This window comes from Bemisia tabaci, chromosome 4 (genome assembly GCF_918797505.1).
Source record: "Bemisia tabaci chromosome 4, PGI_BMITA_v3".
Lineage (NCBI taxonomy): Eukaryota > Metazoa > Arthropoda > Insecta > Hemiptera > Aleyrodidae > Bemisia > Bemisia tabaci.
The window spans coordinates 58,241,694-58,260,144 of NC_092796.1; the positions used below are offsets into that span (position 1 = coordinate 58,241,694).

At 44.9% G+C, this 18,451-nt stretch overlaps 1 protein-coding gene across 4 annotated transcripts in view; it reads left to right on the forward strand.

The window, feature by feature from the left end:
- The window catches only part of rdx (BTB/POZ and MATH domain-containing protein rdx), a 143,536-nt gene that overhangs the window by 95,393 nt on the left and 29,692 nt on the right, over positions 1-18,451 (forward strand). For all 4 annotated transcript variants that reach the window (XM_019059428.2, XM_019059427.2, XM_019059426.2 and 1 more), the window contains exon 3: positions 6,622-6,757. In XM_019059428.2, coding sequence (XP_018914973.1) covers positions 6,622-6,757 — 136 coding nt within the window. The remainder of the gene's footprint in view (positions 1-6,621; positions 6,758-18,451) is intronic.

Genomic DNA, 18,451 nt, shown 5'->3' on the forward strand with positions numbered 1-18,451 from the left:
TTAAGAGTCTCGACTCTAGATCTAATGTGTTTTTTTTCCCATTGTACCAATGGCAACTGTATGAATAGCATCGCTGACGCATCATTTCATGAGGAAAATGTGAGGAAATGCAGCCCTTATTTCGAGAAAAATTTGGTAAAAATGGCTTGAAATCTGCCTATTTACGAACTATGGCCCACTACTCGCCAATTGTTGATAGGACGTTGCTTACATAATTTCCCTCGCCAATTATAATTTTAGAAAGAGGAAATGTCTCGTTCCTCTGTGACGTCACTCTTTCTGGGCAACTTTTGTGGAGGGATCAACGAGGGACCAGCTCAAAGCCGTCAGACTTTGAAAAAATATGAGCGAAATTCGGCGTTTCTCGCGATTTTCAACCAATATCTCGGCGTTGCTTTTAGAATTTCCCCTCTGAATTGTAATTTTATAGAGAGGGATTATCTCGTTCCGACAAACGTCGGTCTCGGTGAGCAACTTTTCTCGAGGGATCAACGCTAGGCCCGATGGAGCCCGGAGCCGGATTAAAGGCGACGCCGGGAGGGCGCCGTCGGGGCCACGTCAGGACGTCAGGTCGGGGCGACCCACGCAACGAGAACGGCAACGAGAACGGCAACGGAACGGCAACGGCAACGTAACGTCCCACGCGATCGATAGTGACATATGACCAATTGAAGGCGGAATCCGTCCAGGTTAGGTCCATCCACCGCTGGCCTTCGCTCCCAATTGATCGCGCGATAATCGCTGTCCTGTGTCCTGTGTCCGTCGAATTAGATTTCCAACCGCTCGCGCCCCAAGCCCCGACCCGTCCTATCCCGTCGTTCAGTGGCGTGGCGAGCTTTGCGATACATCGATTGATCTGTCATTTAAATCTATGGAAAAGGATCGATTAACTGGGTGTTCGCAGCGAACACCTTAATAATCGATTTTTTACCACGGATTCAAATGGGGAAATATCGATAATCGATCATTCACGCCACGCCACTGCCGTCGTTCCCGCCTTGCTAAGGAACATAGCGACGGTGAAACTACCAAACCACGTATCTCGGTTGCGGTGTTTAAAAATCTACGCTCACATTTTATTTTTTTAAAGTAGACCAAATCAATATCATTCCTTGAAATTTTCACAGAATTTTCTCCGCACGAAGAGGACAAATCACAGAAATTTTCAAGACTGGACGTTCAGTAGTTATTCATTTAAAAAATAAAGTATGACAGGAAGTCTGCGACGTCGCAAACCGAGATACGTGGTTTGGTAGTTTCACCGTCGATAGAGTACGTAGAGTCGTAATGTGAATGGGCGAGCTGGCGCCATGTTCCGGTCGACGAGTTCCGAGCCCGGTGTGCGCCGAGCTCGCGTCACTTTTTCCATACATGTTCCATTAAAAATGGCGGTGTGGAATACGTAGTAATTCCTATCTTATTTGTTTATATCGGATAGCTGGGTCCCCGTGTATCGAAAACAATCGATTAGGTATCGAAAAAGTGACACAGCATCACACAGCAAGGAAAAAAAGTTGGGTAGCGTTTATGATACTCAGGTGAAATAACGGCACAACCAGACAATATATGGTAACTTCCACCAATATTATTGTCAGAATTAGGAAAAATCTTGTTACTTAATGATAATTTTGCTGAAAGTTACCATACTCTATGATTGTGCCGTTTAATTGCCAGAATATGGTAAATGCTACCTATTTTTTTTCAATGCGAGGAGTCTGGGAATTCGGGATCTGGAAAATGCGTAAAAGTGGCGCCAGATCTCCCTTTTACATTACGACTCTATGTACCCTATGCTAAGGAAGAACGCCATATAAGCCTTTAGACGTTGCCAAATTTCCTTTTATGAAACACGAATCTCCCGGGAATCCTCTGAATACTTTCCTTCCAATTTCTCACAGATTTTCAATTCCATCTGAATCATCTGAAGATTGCAAGGGAAAATATTTATAACTTTCCTCAGAAACAAATGTTTTATCGCGGGAAATGTGGCAAATTTCGAGTGTTGATACGGCGTTTTTCCCTTGCACGGTGGAATCGGAGGCCAAGCCCCGCTCTGCAAGAGCCGCAAAGGTCGATGACGGCCCGTCCTTCTACTCCGCTACGCTATGGAATAATCGCGTATTAGAATCCGAAAGTTGTCACATTTCGTCGCTCGTAGTTAGTCCATCATTTTCTCGTTCAGTCTGTAAGATCCACCCACCTCAACCAATAGGTCGCTCCCGTGACTCCCTAAGTTTTTTTTGTCTATAGCTTTATCTATCAATTTCAATAATCAGCCCGCTGTCCATCAGCTTACGTACGCATTCACTACCACCATGGGGGGGGGGGGGGAGTTCAAGGGGGGAAACAACGTCTGGTTGCGTTTAAGTGAAGCATCGCTGCTTGCGCTTATCAGACAGTTGCTATATTCGCCTCATGTTGTGCGACAACGTGCAGATGTGGTTGTTATCAACGCGAGATAAGGTACCGCTTACATTTTCCGTGTGAATTTTTTATTTTGTTAGCTGGCAGTGTTGCGGCATCCCGTATCGGAGGCCTCCGTTTTATCTCTTAAGTGCGGTTTCAATGTCAAATGTTCTTATTCTCTGCGACGGTATCAAAATATGAATCCAGCGCCATGTGGAGAAACATTATGTTTTCGATGAGTGAAGTGGGGCCCAGGCTGTAGTGGCGAACCTCGATTCTTTCGTAAGGAAGGTCCCTTTTTGGAGAGGTCCTAATGGTTGTCCAAATTTGTGTCAGCATTTTTCTGCAGTGCAATGTTGGCTTTTTTATAAGAGTCCAAGCCACAGCTGAACTTATTTGCCTCTCCTATGTAGTCAAACATACAACCAACAGTTAATTCGGTTTCTTGAAGCGTATACCTTCTTCAATGAGCAACCTATTTCCAGAGTATTGGAATTGCCTCAACAAGTCTTGGGTCCTTTGAGTTAATAATCAATGGCCAAAGAACAATACTGCGTATCCGCGAACTGACAATTTTTATTGGTATGTTAACAACAATCTACAAAAACTTCGCCATTTTTGTTATTTTGAAGTTAGATTTGCAATTTTTTCTCACGTAACAGCGGCATTACAGCGCTTCCCCGCAAAATTGGAAAAAACCGAAAACGTCAGCTTGCATATTTTATGTATTGTTCCTTATTTTTATTGCATATTTTAGTTATTGTTCCCTAGCTCTCGTCATGACATTTGTCCTTGGAAATTAGGGAAAGAAGGGGGAGGAAACATGATAACGTCTCCATCCTGTATTTTCGCGTTTTTGAATATAAGTGGCTTTTCCAGTGAAAGAAAACGAAGTTTCACTCAAGTCGTACTTTCTCGCACGCTTTTTGCCATTGGAAGCTGCGGACGCGGACGACGTATCTCGGACACAGGCGTCGCGACGCCGCGTCGAGCGTGGAATCGGCGAGTGATTGCCAGATCGGATCGGACGACCGGGTGACCGGCGAGCTGGTCGGTGGCGCGTGTGTGGGTGAGCCCTTTCGGTTTTGCAACCTATCCGTAATCCTGGTCCCATTTCGCGGCTCAACCCAGCGGCGGCGGCGCCTTGCGCCTCGACGCTCAACTTTTGTTGAAATACTTCGTGTCAGGCGTTGCCAAACCGATGAGGTAAAATTGTCACTTTAGGGCTCACTTATTGGGATGATGGGGCTTCATCATTAGCTCCGAAGCGCGGCTCTGAAAAGTTATATACATTGGATGTGCACTGGAAGAAAAAACACATTGGATGTAGAGTTCAGACTCTTGAAAACATTGACAAGAAAAAGGACTCTTAATTCAATCAGATTTAAGTCTAAATCAAAAGGAAATCCACTCAAATTAAGAGGCTTGGTTCTTGATGTAAGTTTAATTCTGATTGAATCAAGAGTATTTTTTCTTGTCGATGTTTTTAAGAGTCTGGACTCTAGATCCAATGTGTTTTTTTTTTTTTTTTTTTTTTTTTTTTTTTTTTTTTTTTTTTTCCAGTGTGAGTATGTGAAATTTTTATCATTTTATCATTTTACTCATGCATTACACTATCAACTCGAATCGAATCCGGCACTAAAATACACAAGTCATATCAGACACTGGAATCGAGGTATTTAAGGCTAAGCGCGTGAGTGCAGTATTTGAAGAAGTTGAGATAGTAATGATTTCGTTCGGGGTTCGTAAATGGGTTCGATTCCCGGCCAGGTGACCCGAGTTTGATGGACTCAAACAACGGTTTCCCGGGGTTGGCAGGGGCACAGAAACTTTCAAGGGTTCTCCTAAAATAAATTTAGGTTACCCCATTTAAATTTTTCGCAATATTTTACCGGACACACAAATTGACGCGGTCGACAGCTTACCTCCCCCCAAGTACTATCCGCTTGAATGTGGTGTTCTCCACCATGAAAAAATTAATAATAATATAAAAAAAAAACCTTCCCCTTTTTATAGGGTTTCCCCGTTTTTCTCGGCCTCGCATGGGTTCCTCCATTTTATGGAAGTTTTTGGACCCCTTGGGCTGGCTTGATTAAGGACCGGGAGGGTGGAACCCCAGGGGCTGTAAGCCCGACATTGTCCTCTCACGCAAATCTGAATGAAAAAAAAAAAAAAAAAAAAAAATCGAATCTTAAAATGCTCCTGTAAATTCGTGAACCATAAGATATCTATTTCGAGAAGAATGGAGAATTTGCACACAAAAATTTTATTGCTTCATCTGAGAGAACCTAATGCGCTGAGTTCGCAGTATTTTTCATAATTTTTTTCTGACAAGGGACATCGGAGGAAAATAGATTTACACGTGAGAAAATGTACCGTCTCATGACGTCATCTGGCGGTATTTCCCATTTAAACGCATGCATTTTAGCAGATTCGGGTATTTTGTCATATGTTTACCAATAATTGTTCAATTTAGAAACCAAGGATATCCTGGTACTCAGTTTTCGTTGCAGTATCATGTTAAAGAAGAAATATACACAATATCATACACCTGCAAATTCTCTATTGGGGTTGATTTCGCCCGGACCCGACTGGCAACGCGGTGGTTCCCTGTCGAAGTGGAGTTGGACCGCGGTGGCGTTCCACCGGCGAACCGGCGAGACCTGAATCGGTCCAAAGACAACGCAACAGTCCTGCGACTCTGGTAATTAAATCCGTTGGAGCGTTTGACCTGTGCCCACTGCCCACTTGTAACTAGGTCTCGTCTTTCTTTCGTCCCGAGTCGATACGATCTCAATGCTCCGGCTCCGATTCTGCTCGCGCCGGCCGCGGCCGCTCCGCGTCTATCCTCGTTTTTCGTGAGCCGCGCGCGACCCGGCCCGGCCGGCGCTTGACCCGCCCGCCTTTCTGCTTTACCCGCTCTTTCAACCACCGAAGTGGAACACACGTGGCGCGGCCCATCTCGCTCTTGCCCCTGTCCTCGCCCTCGTCGCCTCGAAGAAATATTTCGCCGACCGTGTTTTAGCGACTTCTCACGGGTTCAAAGTTAGCTGATTCCGAGAAATCCGGAAAGTTCGGGAGTACAACTGATTTTTCAGGGTGTCTAGCATCAGGAAAAACTGGATAATATCAGGAATTTTGGCCGATCAGGAAAAAATCGGAAAAATCGGACGTTTTATCAGGAATTTTTCTCTTTTTGTCAGAAAATTTAGTTTCCGCGTGCATTCATGCAATACATATAGTTTTTACGAGAAAAATCAGGAAAATATTAGGAATTTTCCAAATGGAAAAATCAGACATTTTTTAATAAAATATCAGGAATAATCAGGAAAATATCAGGATTTTTCAAAATGAAAAAATACTAGACACCCTGTTTTTTGAAGCCATTCTGGATGGACTGAAAAGTGCGGAAATCCGAAAGAAGGTCCACAATTTTCTCGCTTCATGACACGCATGCTATTTGAGACAGTCTGGGATTTATGCAATTCCTCGCGCATCGATGCGTAGTGCCATAGAGGTAAATGCCCTCTGGGTAGCTATTGTGCAGCCAGTTGATCTGCAAGCCACCAAGAAGCTTCGACTTTCGTGGCTACGTCATTTTTGTGGCCATTCCTGAATTTCGAATTTTCTTTTTAATTTTGCCACGCTAAGGTACTGCTGATAAAGAACTGAACTTTTCTTATTATACCCACTAAACTTTTTAGGACGGTACTAAACAGTACTGGTCTGAATAGTACTGATTAGATTAGTACTGATTGTGAGTTCTTGCCAGCCAGTTTTCATAGGCAGTTTTGGTCGCGGTTTTATTTGTGGTGGATAATCCGATTTTTCTCCTTCAATGCTAGAATTATGAGAGGGGGAATCCAAAACCCCCCAGGAAGAACGGGGTCCGTTTCTAATCTACGGTGCACTATCGATGTTCGTAGCAAGAAAGCGTAATCGAATTTTTTCGGTCCAAGAACAGTTTTTTGCAAAAAGGTGAAACCTTTCCCGGAAAAAAACGAGCGAGGTGATCGGCCACTTATTGAAGTTGCGTAACTGGTGCGTCTCGTTGCGTCGCGTCGCTACAGACCTTTTAAGGAGAAAGAACAAAACTTCGATTTCGTGTCCGAGTGGGCGTCAATTTTTTTCCATGTTGAACTAAACTTGGTACTTGGAGACTTTTTATATTCCTAGATTTTTTATAAATTTTCTGATTTTGATTTTCTGTTTCAGGCTGCCGGTGGTGAGTGAGTGCTCGCCTCGGGTCAGCTCCAACCATCCGGGCTCCAGCATGGCTGTGTCCCGCGTCCCGAGCCCACCTCCACAAGAAGCCAACACGCCGGTAGCTGAAAATTGGTGCTATACTCAGGTGAGTACTGTCAACTCTATCTCACGATCAGTTTTTCTCCTCCTTGTAGTCCTCACAATGTATAAACTCAGGGGTTTTTCAACTCAAAACTACGCGCAGCACATCGGAAGGATACGTAAAGTTGGGTTTGAACCCAACGTGCAACTATTTTAACTCCGCGGTGGTCCGGGTTGCATACACTAGATTTTGCGGGCGAAATATGTGATCCGCTCACGGCCCTCGCGCGCTGTCTGAACATGGATGTCGCCCTTTTCAACCTGGAGTAGCATTGAATAGTTAAGGTCAGCGGCCCATTATTGACGTTGATAGACAAAGAAGAGCATGGGAAAATGAAGCAATCTTATTGGTCAAAACGGGCGGTTGGTACAGACTAAGGGGAAACACAGGAAAAGCGTGATAATTTGACGTTGACTCTGGAATTTTTGCTTTTTCACGCGGAAAGTTTAGCTTTTTGAAAATTATTAAGCCCAATATTTTTTCTTTAGAATAGGAGTGTGTGGTAGTGAAGATACACAAGAAATTTGAAAAGGCGTAAGTCGTCAGCTATCAAAACACTCAGAACCTCGGCTGAGCGATAATGTTATACCTCTGTGATGAATCAGTTGTGAAGAGGTATTTTTTGCAATCAATCATGGTAAATAAAGGGAAAAAACAGAGAATTTGAAAGTCGAAATAGAGTTGAAACCCTACGCACGGTGACTACTAGACCATACCACAGTTTGTGGCGTTGCAGACTTCTTGCCGGACTTAATTTTAAAATGGAAAATTACTCAACTTCAATTCTTGAAAACTTTCGTGATTTATCCTCTCTGTCCAAGGAGCCTCATGGGAAAACTTCAAGGGACAATATTGATTTATTCTCCCTTAAAAAATTATAACTGGTGCGGAGCTTTTTAAACAGCGCAAACGAGATACGCGGTTTGGTAGTTTCACTGTCGCTGTGTCTCTGGCTCTCTGGCCGCAAACCTTTTACTTTTCTAACGCGAGGGCATGAACTCGAAGCGCGGGAACAGCGTTCGCGAGCGTGGAGCCCTGTCAGAAAGCAGTAAGTCCAATTCTGTATGAGCTACGGTTAGCACATGCTCATACGTCTCTCGAGGCTCAACCCGGACTGCACTTGAGGCTTTCTTGCGTTGGACGGCAGCGCCAGGAGCCACTGGACTCGAAGCCGAAGCTGCCCACCCGGAACTGGATTCCCTCGACCCGTCGTGACGCACACAGACACACAGGAAGGTCATCCCACCTGCGAGGTGTCGAGATGCCGTCCCACGGCGGAAGGGGGGGGGGGGGATGGCGATCCAGATATTCGGACGTCCGATTCGGGCCCGGTCATTGCCGCCGCCAGCGGTTTCCTAGGGACGCGGCCCGTTGCGTCGACCGCGCGCCGAGCGGCCGGGGGAATGGCGGATGCGAACGGCCCTGGAGTTGTCGACCCCGAAGTCGGTCCGTTAGCCGGCGGCGGCAGCGGTGCCGTAAGCCGTAAGTCAGGCGTGCGTCGCGGCCCCAGCGTTGCGAGGAAATATCGAGTATCTTCCGGATCCCGGGCTCTCCGAGTGTGACAGTTCTCGCCAGGGGTCCGAAAAGTTCCGGAGCGCTATCATTTTGCCACCCGGAAAATCGCAATGAGTACAATTTTACGTTTCCAAAAAATTTTGGAATGTAATTTTGTGCCAGACTCTACATAGTTCCTAAATGAAAACTTTTTAGAACGCTTAGCGGAATCTGATCGTTTTTTAAATCGATCGTATTTTTGTGAATTAGATTACATTTTGCAAGAAGGAATGCCTGGCACATGTTTCTAAAGTGAGTCAGAAAGTGGTTAGTGGCCGGTAAGTGGTTCCTTATTGCAAAATGTAATCCACTATGCACGAAGAAAAACATTTCGTGCATGGAACCCGAAATCCAAGTCCTACGGATCCCTGAAATTTTCGGACCGTGAATCGGAAAACTTAATTCTTAGCTGCCGAAGTTCGGGTCACACATCTGAAGAACCTCGGCACTTCGGTTAGAGCTTTTAGGGAGTAACCGAAGGACCAAGCTACTTCAGATGCGCGATGTCAAATTCAGAAAATGAACCTCAAGTTTCCAGAATCACGACCCGAAAAATTCTGAGATCCACATGACTTGAACTTTGAGTCTCACACACTAAGTCTTAATTTCCGTGTGTAAAAATTTACCGATTCAGACTTGTGTGGGACTTTACATAAATTCCCAGGACCTCTGCCCTCGAAATTATTGTTATGACTTAACGCGTGTAGGCTAGAGTCCCTTTATACTGAGAGTCAAGACAATTTGAATCCATTTCTGATTGGTTCCCGTATTTTAGGCCTCCACAGTGTCACAAACGGGAATAAAGATTACATTTTCACCAATTGCAAAGATTATAATCTGGAATGGACCAGGGAATTACGGGTTCGGCAAGGAACAAACGGAATGAGAGGAGGAACGGAGAAAGGCATTTGAGAATGGGCCGATCAAAGATTACGAAAAACGTTCAATTTCTGTAATCTTTATTCCCGTTTGTGACATCCATGAGCCGAATTGTCTTGACTCTCAGTATAAAGGGACTCTAGGCCAATCGAAAAGCACGCGGTTGGCCCTCGGCGATGTGGCAACAGTGGTGATCGACGCGGGTCGTTGTGGGTCGTCGCCCGGTCGCTGTCGTCTCGGCTATTGCCTCGGTTCCTTTTTTTCTTCGCACTCTATTCAAGTATGCGCCTGTGTATTTTTATTTTTTTATTCTTTTACGCTCGCTCTATGTGTGTCTTTTTAGTGTCATCCTCACCTCCCGAATCCACGCATCAGGGCACCGGAGTTGTCATCCTTTGCGATACAGACAGAACTTGAAGCCGAGACATCTTACTGGGAAGACCCCTCCCCGTTCCTCCCTACCTTCAAATCAGCATCCCCCTGGCTGAAAGGTACCTGCACTGGAAAAAGAAGTCGCTAGGATCTAAAGTCCAGGCTCTTAAAAACATTGATAAGAAAAAATACTCTTGATTCAATCGGACTTTTTGCTTGAATCGAAAGAAAATCCGCCTAAATCAAGAGGCTCGGCTCTTCGATTCAAAGAAAAATCGGATGTAATCAAGAGTATTTTTTTTGCCATTGTTATCAAGAGTCTGGAATCTAGATCCAAGCGAATTTTTTTCCAGTATGCTTCACATGATCGGAAAAATCGAGTGGCGTCTTGGAAATCTCCAAAAACGGTTCCTTGTGTGAGGAATTTGGTAGCCCTGTCCTACGCCGGTCATGATATTTGTTAGGGGGTATGTTGCATGACCGCTACGCGGTCCAACCCTCAAACGGCGCTTCGCAAGCCCTTGTGACTTGATCTTAATGGAGCGGTATTATCCAGGGACTATTTTCCATCGGAAGCCCCAAAAATCATGAAAATCGGACCGGTTGATCCGTCGAAAGAACTGTGACCAAAAAAAATGAACAGTCACATTGTTTAAACGGGAGAATTCGCAACTGTAACACCGAGGTTAGATCGAAGGGTTGATTAGGAAGATACCGTACTGCTGTCCGTTCTGAAATGAAATGGGGGAACGTAGAAACAAAGCTAGTCATCTTTTGTAGCGGCTATGAGCGCTTACTTACCGATCATTCACTACCATTAGTTCTCACCACTTGTCAGTACATACCGTATTACGTAGCTTCAGTCCCCCTGATTTAAAGGGAGGGAAGTAGGGCTTTTTTACAGGAAATCTGGCAACCGAGGAGTTAAAGAAGTGTGTAAAATGTTAGTTCGACCTGCGTCGCGAGTCCATTCACCCTGCGAGCGCGAAATAATCGGGAGTCGGACCGACGCCCAGTGGTGCCGCTTCGCATGAAAATACCTCGCTTTTACTCTTAGACATTCAGAAGAATGAATTACGTACGGCGTAATTGCGGAGTAAGTGACTAATCTATCGATCGGTGAAATTTCTGTAATTTGAGGACATTGACAGTTCAAAATTTTTGAAAAGTGAAGAAACTACCGTCAAATTTTAAGGAACCGTCAAGAAAAATGTGTTGACGATCATCGAAGTATGAGCCGTGAATATACTTCTTCGAACTTGCACAATGAATCAATCAAGCTTTTGATATTCCAATCTTAAAATTTTCTGTGACTCAATCGATGGGTTTTGGAAGAATTTTGCTCCTGAAGTCTTAAATAGACGACTAATAATTTTTAGAGAATCTTACCGCAGTAATCATTAGTGGCCAGATGGCACTACTCTGAAAAAAGACAGTGTGTGGGTTAAAAGCGAGCAGATGTGAGAAAAGCACTCAAAGGAAAATACGGGTCGCTATCACTCTCCTGCAAAATGTGTGACACCCCTTCAAGCTCGTTCAAATTATCTGTTACTTAGTAATTGCTCACGCGTCTATTATTTAAAAAATTCGCGTAGCTTGCCAGACGAATTTCCCAGAACCGCGGAAATCATTTAAATGAGCTTATAGAGACGTAGTTGAGAATATCTATACTTGTCGCGGTAAATTAGTCACAAATTGTATATTCAACTGTCTGAAAGTACCTAGTTGATTTTTTTTCTCTTTGTTTTCTTTTGTATGAACTGATCGGTGGAAGTTTTGCGTTGTCAAATCTTGCAACCTGTTTCTCGCAAAATTCTGCTTTTCGACCTCGAACTTTGACTCGCTCCCCCTTGACGTCAGTTTTTGCGGATATTCCGGGCATTCTCGATTGAAACTACGCAGAGACACTTCCTGCCTGAAATTTCTGCCGCAACGTATTTAATAGAAATTCCTGTCGATCTGACAAGAAATTTTTGCAAATGATACTCAATATCTTTCCATTAAGTGATTAGGATGTGCGTTTGTTTATTCTGTCACAAATTACTCACTGCTAAGCTCGCACGATGTGCACACTGAAAAAAAAAAGAAAAAAAAAACTCCAAATATTAGAAAGCTCTGAAAGCTAATAGACATGCCGTCCACTCCAGACTCCGAAGCTGGAAGTTCCGGGTGTAACACCTGTAGCTCCGGTCACTGAACCTGTAGTAGTCGAAGTCACGGCTCCAGCAGCCGGAACTTTCGGCCTCTGAGCCCGGTATAGCCAGAATCGTTATCGATTGATCCTGATCGATTAATTCCCTCGTTAGCAGAACTTCTTATCGATCAAGGTCATTCAATACCGATTCAAGAATCGAGTCACGGGATATCCGGACGCAATATGGCAGCTTCGGCGCAGGTTGATGACGGCGCACAGTGGATCGAGTCAATCAGAAAGGACGAACACGAAATTTCTGACTAAAACTGCAAATTTTGACGTCTATATCGCTACAATTTTATTTTTAGGGGGTGATTTTCAGAGAAAATACGAGAAAACCGAACTACTTCTGAAACATCAACATTTCATATTCATGGAGGTATGCGCTTTTCTTCTTCTTCTTCATCTTCTCCTCCCACGAAAGACTAGGGCATAGCCCTGTTTGTCAGGCCATCCAGTATCGAGCAGAAGAAACGATAAAAAAATGAAGCAATTTTAAAATTGCTAAAATTAAAGGACTCGTCGAGTCAATAAAAACAGCAGAAAATCTTCAATCCTCCTCAGGAGAAGAGAGCCAGCTTTGTGCCCATCTCGTAGGCGATCTTCCACCTAATCTTTTCCCTAAGGATTACAATTTTTCGCCAGTCTCCATTCGATATGCGCTTGTAAAGCTTTGAAATCATGTCCGAGCTCTGGCGTCGACCGGATCCACCGTGCGGCGAAGCAAGCCGCTGCTTTGCTTATGGATGCTTTTCCGAGCATCCTTACGCGGTTGAATGACCCATCGCAACGCGTCTGCCCCCTATCAACCCCCCCCCCCCCCCCCCCCCCCGGGAGGGGCGGCGTTGCCAAGGAGCGACGTCCGCGCCGGGCGTCGAGAACGAGATCGTTCACCTATAAATAAAACGGAGCCGTCGTCGTCGTGGCCGTCGCGTACACGCCGCTAACGGGTCGCTCGTCCGGCCCCAAGAGCGGCGCAGACGAGGAGAGAGAAAAAAAAATAAATAAATACCTAAATAAAATCAAAGTTCACTCAACTCGAACGCGAGACGGAAGAGGAAGACGCGGGTCGTTGATGAGTCGGCTCGCGATTTTTAGCCCGGGACTCGGTGATCTCCTTTTCGCATCCGTTTAGACGACGCCCTCTATGAGCGCCGTAAAAGATTCAGCAGGGACTAGCAATGAGAGAGTTTTTTAAACTTTGACGAAAAATCGGGAGTTGTTCTCAGGCAAGATCCTCAAATCAGTCAAATTTTTCTCTCAAAGAAAAGGGCATGGGCAATGGGCATCGACGAGGGTTTTTCGAGGAGAGGAATGACACGAAGAACTTCACGAACTTGAAAAAATTTTGAATTAGAGCCACTAAATGAACTTAGAGGAACTCTCAACGAATGACTTTATACTACGAAGGGGCACGCCTCCTGGCCGCTACGCGGCCGATTCCCAGAGGGCGCCTCGCGGGTTCCCGTGAGTTAATCTGAAGAGTGGGCTCATCTAGGGACTATCTACTATCGATGAACGCATATATCATGAAAATTGGCTTAGTAGAACGTTAGAATGAACTGTGATGAAAAATGAATATTTAGGATGTCAGAAATCTTATACCGTATAAAAATTCAAGTTAATTCTGAAGACAATAACGCGAAAATAGCTCGAACATCTAACAAACACTACTAAATGAAAAACTAAGGTTGGGAAACAAGCACAATTCCAGGAACGTTTCAACGCCATTTTCGAGCATGAAACAAAAACTTAATAAAATTAAGAAAAACCATAACCCCTCCGACCCCCACTTGTAATACGAAAACAAAAACAGAAAAAAAGCGTTCTGTCACATATGAGGGTCTGAGGCTCTAAGGGTTTTTGATTTTTATTAATTTTATTGTAATTTTGTTTCCCGGTCGAAAATGGGGTCGAAACCACCCCCAAAACGTCCATGGCATTTTGTCTGCTTACCCATTTATCGACAATGGATCAGCGAACAAACCCAATTCCTGGCGACAGTGACTCGAGCCGATTGTGCGACAGGGGACAGCGGACCCCGTGCCGATGCCCTCCGCGGTGGCCGGCGGGCCGGGCTCCCGGCCGACCGAGAATTTCGGTGCATGCCCCCGGCCCCTCCCGGAACCGTCCGTCGCGAGCAGAGCGCGGCACTTGACCCGGGCCGCCGCCGCAACAGTTAAATTAAATCTTCATCTGGTTCTCCAGCGGCGCGAGGGGCCCCGGGGGGGGGGGGGGAGGCGAGGATGGAAGGAGGGCGTCGAGCCAGAACTCCAGAAGAGGCATTGCCCCCAAAATCGCGAGTGTCCCCGGTTAACTGGGGTCGGGCCTCCGCTCCGCCTCGGGGCACTGACTTCAGCGCCGCCGCGCGCTTTGCGATATATCGATCGATCGCCCATTTAAACCCATGGAAAAGTATCGTTAAACAAGGCGACCTTAATAATCGATTATTTACTACTGCTTCAAATGGGGAAATATCGATAGATCTGACTGAGTTGCGAGCCGGGCTCTCTTTCCTCGTCTTCGTCTGGAGCCCTGCCACGGCTCCTCCGACGTAAAGGGCCTATCTCGATTTCCACGTGAGCCTCGTTCGCCGTCTAGCTCTACGTTCTCCAGGGCTCATGTGGATTTAGAGGTACGCCTTTCGCTTGGAGGCCAGCTGTCCGGAACCCGAGCGCCCGAGCGGGTTTCGAGCCTCAAGCTCCAGCGGCCTGGGTCTGGACTCTGGGTGTCGTCCAACGCCCTCCAGCAAGTTCTAGGGTCGGAAGAAACCGGATAAGTCTATTGGAACCCGGAGGATTCCTTCGTTACAGCGGGGTGCGGGCTGATTATTGAAATCGATAGACAAAGAAGACACAGGGAGTATATAGCGATGGTTCAAATGGGTGTTTGTTATAGACTAAAGGAGGAAATGATGGATTAACCATAGGATCTCCCACGAACTGCGAGTTAGTCCAATACTTGTAGTTAGTCTATTATCTACCTCCTTCGTCCATTCCAACCACCCGTTTCCACCAATCAAAATAATGTATAACCCTTAGACCCATAAAAAATGGCCCGGAGATCCATAATTTCTAACCAAAGTGACTTACCGGCCACAGTCTGGCTTTCTGAGCCATACTATATTGGTCGTGAACCTATAAGCATGGCTCCACGAACTATATTTTATGGCTCCATGATCCATAACTCGGCCGGTAAGCCACTCTTCCCATACTTGTTTTTTGAGTGACCGATAAGACCCCTTCATACTCATTTTGTCTCCTCTGTCTACCGCTTCGTGTATCAATTTCAACACCCTGCCCGTTGATTGTTGAAATTGGTGGACAAAGTTATAGACAAAGGAAACGCAAGTTCGAGAGTCGGAAGAATCCGGATATGTCAAGGAGAAGTCACTTTATTACCTTCGTTGGTGTAACCTCTGCTCTGTTATAAATCTTGAAAATTCGGTGCGTATACCTCACTCCGAAGTCTACATATAGCGCCCAAAGAAGGCGAGGGGATTCAACCTTTTTTAAGGAGCAACGTACACTTTTTCGGAGAAGAATCTATTCTTTTTGCCGAGTATCTTACGCCATTATGGAGCGAATAACACTTTGCATTAGCTCTTTCGGCTCTATTTAGATTCCAGAGAGGTATATACGTAGACCTTTACTACGGAATTTTCAACGGTGTACGAGCTGCTCCAAGAGTAAATTCGGTATGATAGTTGAGATAATTTTAGTTTCCAGACGGAGGGAGCTTAAAGGGGGATTATGATGAGGAGAAGAAAGTTACTCAACAAGCGTGACAGGTAACTCGCAAAAAATAGATTAAATATTACGTTTTCGAAATGCGCGAATGTTTTTTCGCTCTTCCTTGTCTGTCAAATATTCCCTCTCGAGGCCAACCACAACCGCGTCTCCGGTATGAATTCGCCAATTCCAAAAATATCTGGACAGCGATCGAATCGCAAGCCAGGTGTGATCTTCGACGCTCCAAATCTCATAAATAACTTCCGAAGGTCGTATTTTGCCTAATTCGGCCCCTTCTAGGTTCGCAGCTCTACGTGAGCGTCTGCTGTCTTTCTCAAGTGCGTTGCCGAGGTTCGCTCTTAACGAGGCTGAAATTTTAAGATGTTTCGTGTGATTTCGCCTCGAGATGTCCTCGAGCCCTCCTCATGCTCTGCTTACGTATTCGAAAAAAAGTGTCTAAGCACCTACGAGGCAGTTTGAAAGGATATTTTTTAAAATACGTGCCTGTAATGATTAGAGGCGTTGAAGTGTCCATCATGATCAGTCAGGAAAATTGGTCGAAATAATGGGGAAAATCCCACACAGACATCAGAACCCTTTTCTGTTTTTTGTCCGTAGAATAACTTGAACCTCAGAAAAAATCCTATCCAACTGACGTTCGTAGAAAAAATGTCTGTTCTGTCTATGATGAAAAGCAGTTTTTGGGGAAAATACGAGGAAAATTCAGAAAATTTTTCAAATAATACATATTACCTCCAGGAATGTTGAGGGATCGGTGATTCTAAATTAGATGGCTTATTGTTCAAAGATATCATTTGAAAGGTTTCAAGAGTTTTTTTTCCCCTCCCTTTCTCTCGCTCGCTTCAAGAAAAAATTAAGGGTTTTTCTTTTCGTTGAGTGGTTGGTAGAATTCGTTACACGAGTCATCAGTGATGGGTTTTTAGGTTTGCTTCTAAGAATCATGAAGTGGAACCGTATCACCGAATTCTGTAGATTTCGAGTACCTAAGCATGGTGATTATTGCCATATACGTTCCGCTCTCTGATTGGTTTATCAGTTTAAAGCTGCCTAAAGGTATCTTGTGGCCCAATGCAAACAAACCCGATCCAGAAACATTCATTTCATCGGGTGAGATATGAATAACCTTATCACTAATAGTTTAATTTTCGCCAAACAATTCACACCGAGTTTCATGAAGTTGCATGAAAGTAAATTTCTATAATGTGTAGATCCCGGTCTTCAGCTTGTCCCTGGTAAAAATTGGCAATAGAATCTGTGTTTCAAATTACCATAGACCTACAGCCGGCTGTAAGATTTCCAATAGCTTCTGTAGCCGGCTACACAATTTCTTATAGCCTTTTATAATCGATGGCGAAAAAGCAACAGCCGGGCGATAAAGTGTATAGCCCGGCCGTATGATTTTCTCCGCATTCTACAGCCAGCTATATGATTTTCTGTAGCCTTCTCTAGCCGGCTTTAAGAATTCCTGTGGTATTTTGAAACGCAGCTCTTATCGCCAATTTTTACCGGGGGTTTGTTTGCATCGGGTCAAACTAGGAGCGAAGGGGCTACCATGAAAGCCTAAAACTCGCCGACCAATCAGAGAGCAGCACCTTTTTTCAGGAGTAATGTAAAGACACTGTTGCATCGTTACCGTTTGCACTTGAAAAGATCAGTCGCTCATTGTTAGTGCATTCTTGTAGGATTTAGTGCCCGCAAAAAGAGTATGCGAAAAGTCACAAAGTACGAACAGATATCAACTCGGACTCGCAGTATACTCTCCGTTCCTAAGCACGAAAGCCGCAAGCACCTGCGAGCCACCATTAACTCCTACACATTATGTAAGCGTTCGTATTTACACGCCTCACTCACTTAATCGTGGGAAGTGCCAACGAGCTTACGTGAAAATCTAGACAGGAAATGTCAAAACTTTCGCGATTTTCGTTCTAACCGTTCTCAACGACTGCTGCTCTGCGCCAAGGTATACTATAAAAATAGCTTTTTTACTACAGTCGGTAGTCCCTTTTCATGCTGCTCAGTGCTCTTCGTCGATCATGCCGTGTGAATCCCGCTATGTCGCCACTATCTTAGGTCTTTCAACTTCTCGGACTTCCGGGAGAGAATTGTAAAGCTATCGCACCCCCCTTCCCCCCCTCTTCATCCTGCCTTGTGCCTCTTTTTCGGTTAGATTTCAGTTTCAGCCAACAGTTCTTAACTCTCGAATGTATTAAAAATGAGAATTTCTGTTCAAAATGCCCGTACTTATTCGTACAGTAAACCCGTTTCAATCGGTTCTCGTTTGCATATCACTTTATTTATTTATTTATTTTTATTTATATTTTTATTTCACGAGGATTTTTGTATCTCCAGCAAGTTTGTTTTCCGAATAAAACCTCTTCCGATTCTTCCGATTTTGTTATTATCCGCCATTGTGCCGTGCCATAGCAACAGCCCCGCCCTCCAAAAGTCATTGCAGTATCGTATTCAATCTCTTTCCGAGAAATGTTCCGAAAGCAAGTTACTTTGTTTCGCCTCCCACCAATCCTGTAGCCGTATCGAAGCTAGGCGCGCGAGGTGATAAGACCCTATCTTGGAATGTATTTTTATCTATCAAGGTCGGTTACAAAAGTAGACAAATCGGCAGGTTGAGTAATCCGAACTGTTGCTGTTTCTGTTTGCTTTTCATTCTTCGCCAGATCCATTAATCGTTGATCGGCAAGCTCTATTCAGCTCCCAGAACCCTTAAGCTTCTCAGAAGCCCCCGAAGTACCCTAAAGTATAGACAGATCCTTCCTCCTGCTCTTTCTTTCTGAAAGAGCCTCCAAATCCACTTGGGAGGGACCCGCCCCCGGAAAATTTAGTGTCAGTCCGCACAACGCCCGAGACGCGAAGCGCTTCGGAGGGTTGGACCGCGAAGCGGTCAAGGGGGCTTACCCCCCCTAGTGGATTAGTAATATTTTCTCGTGC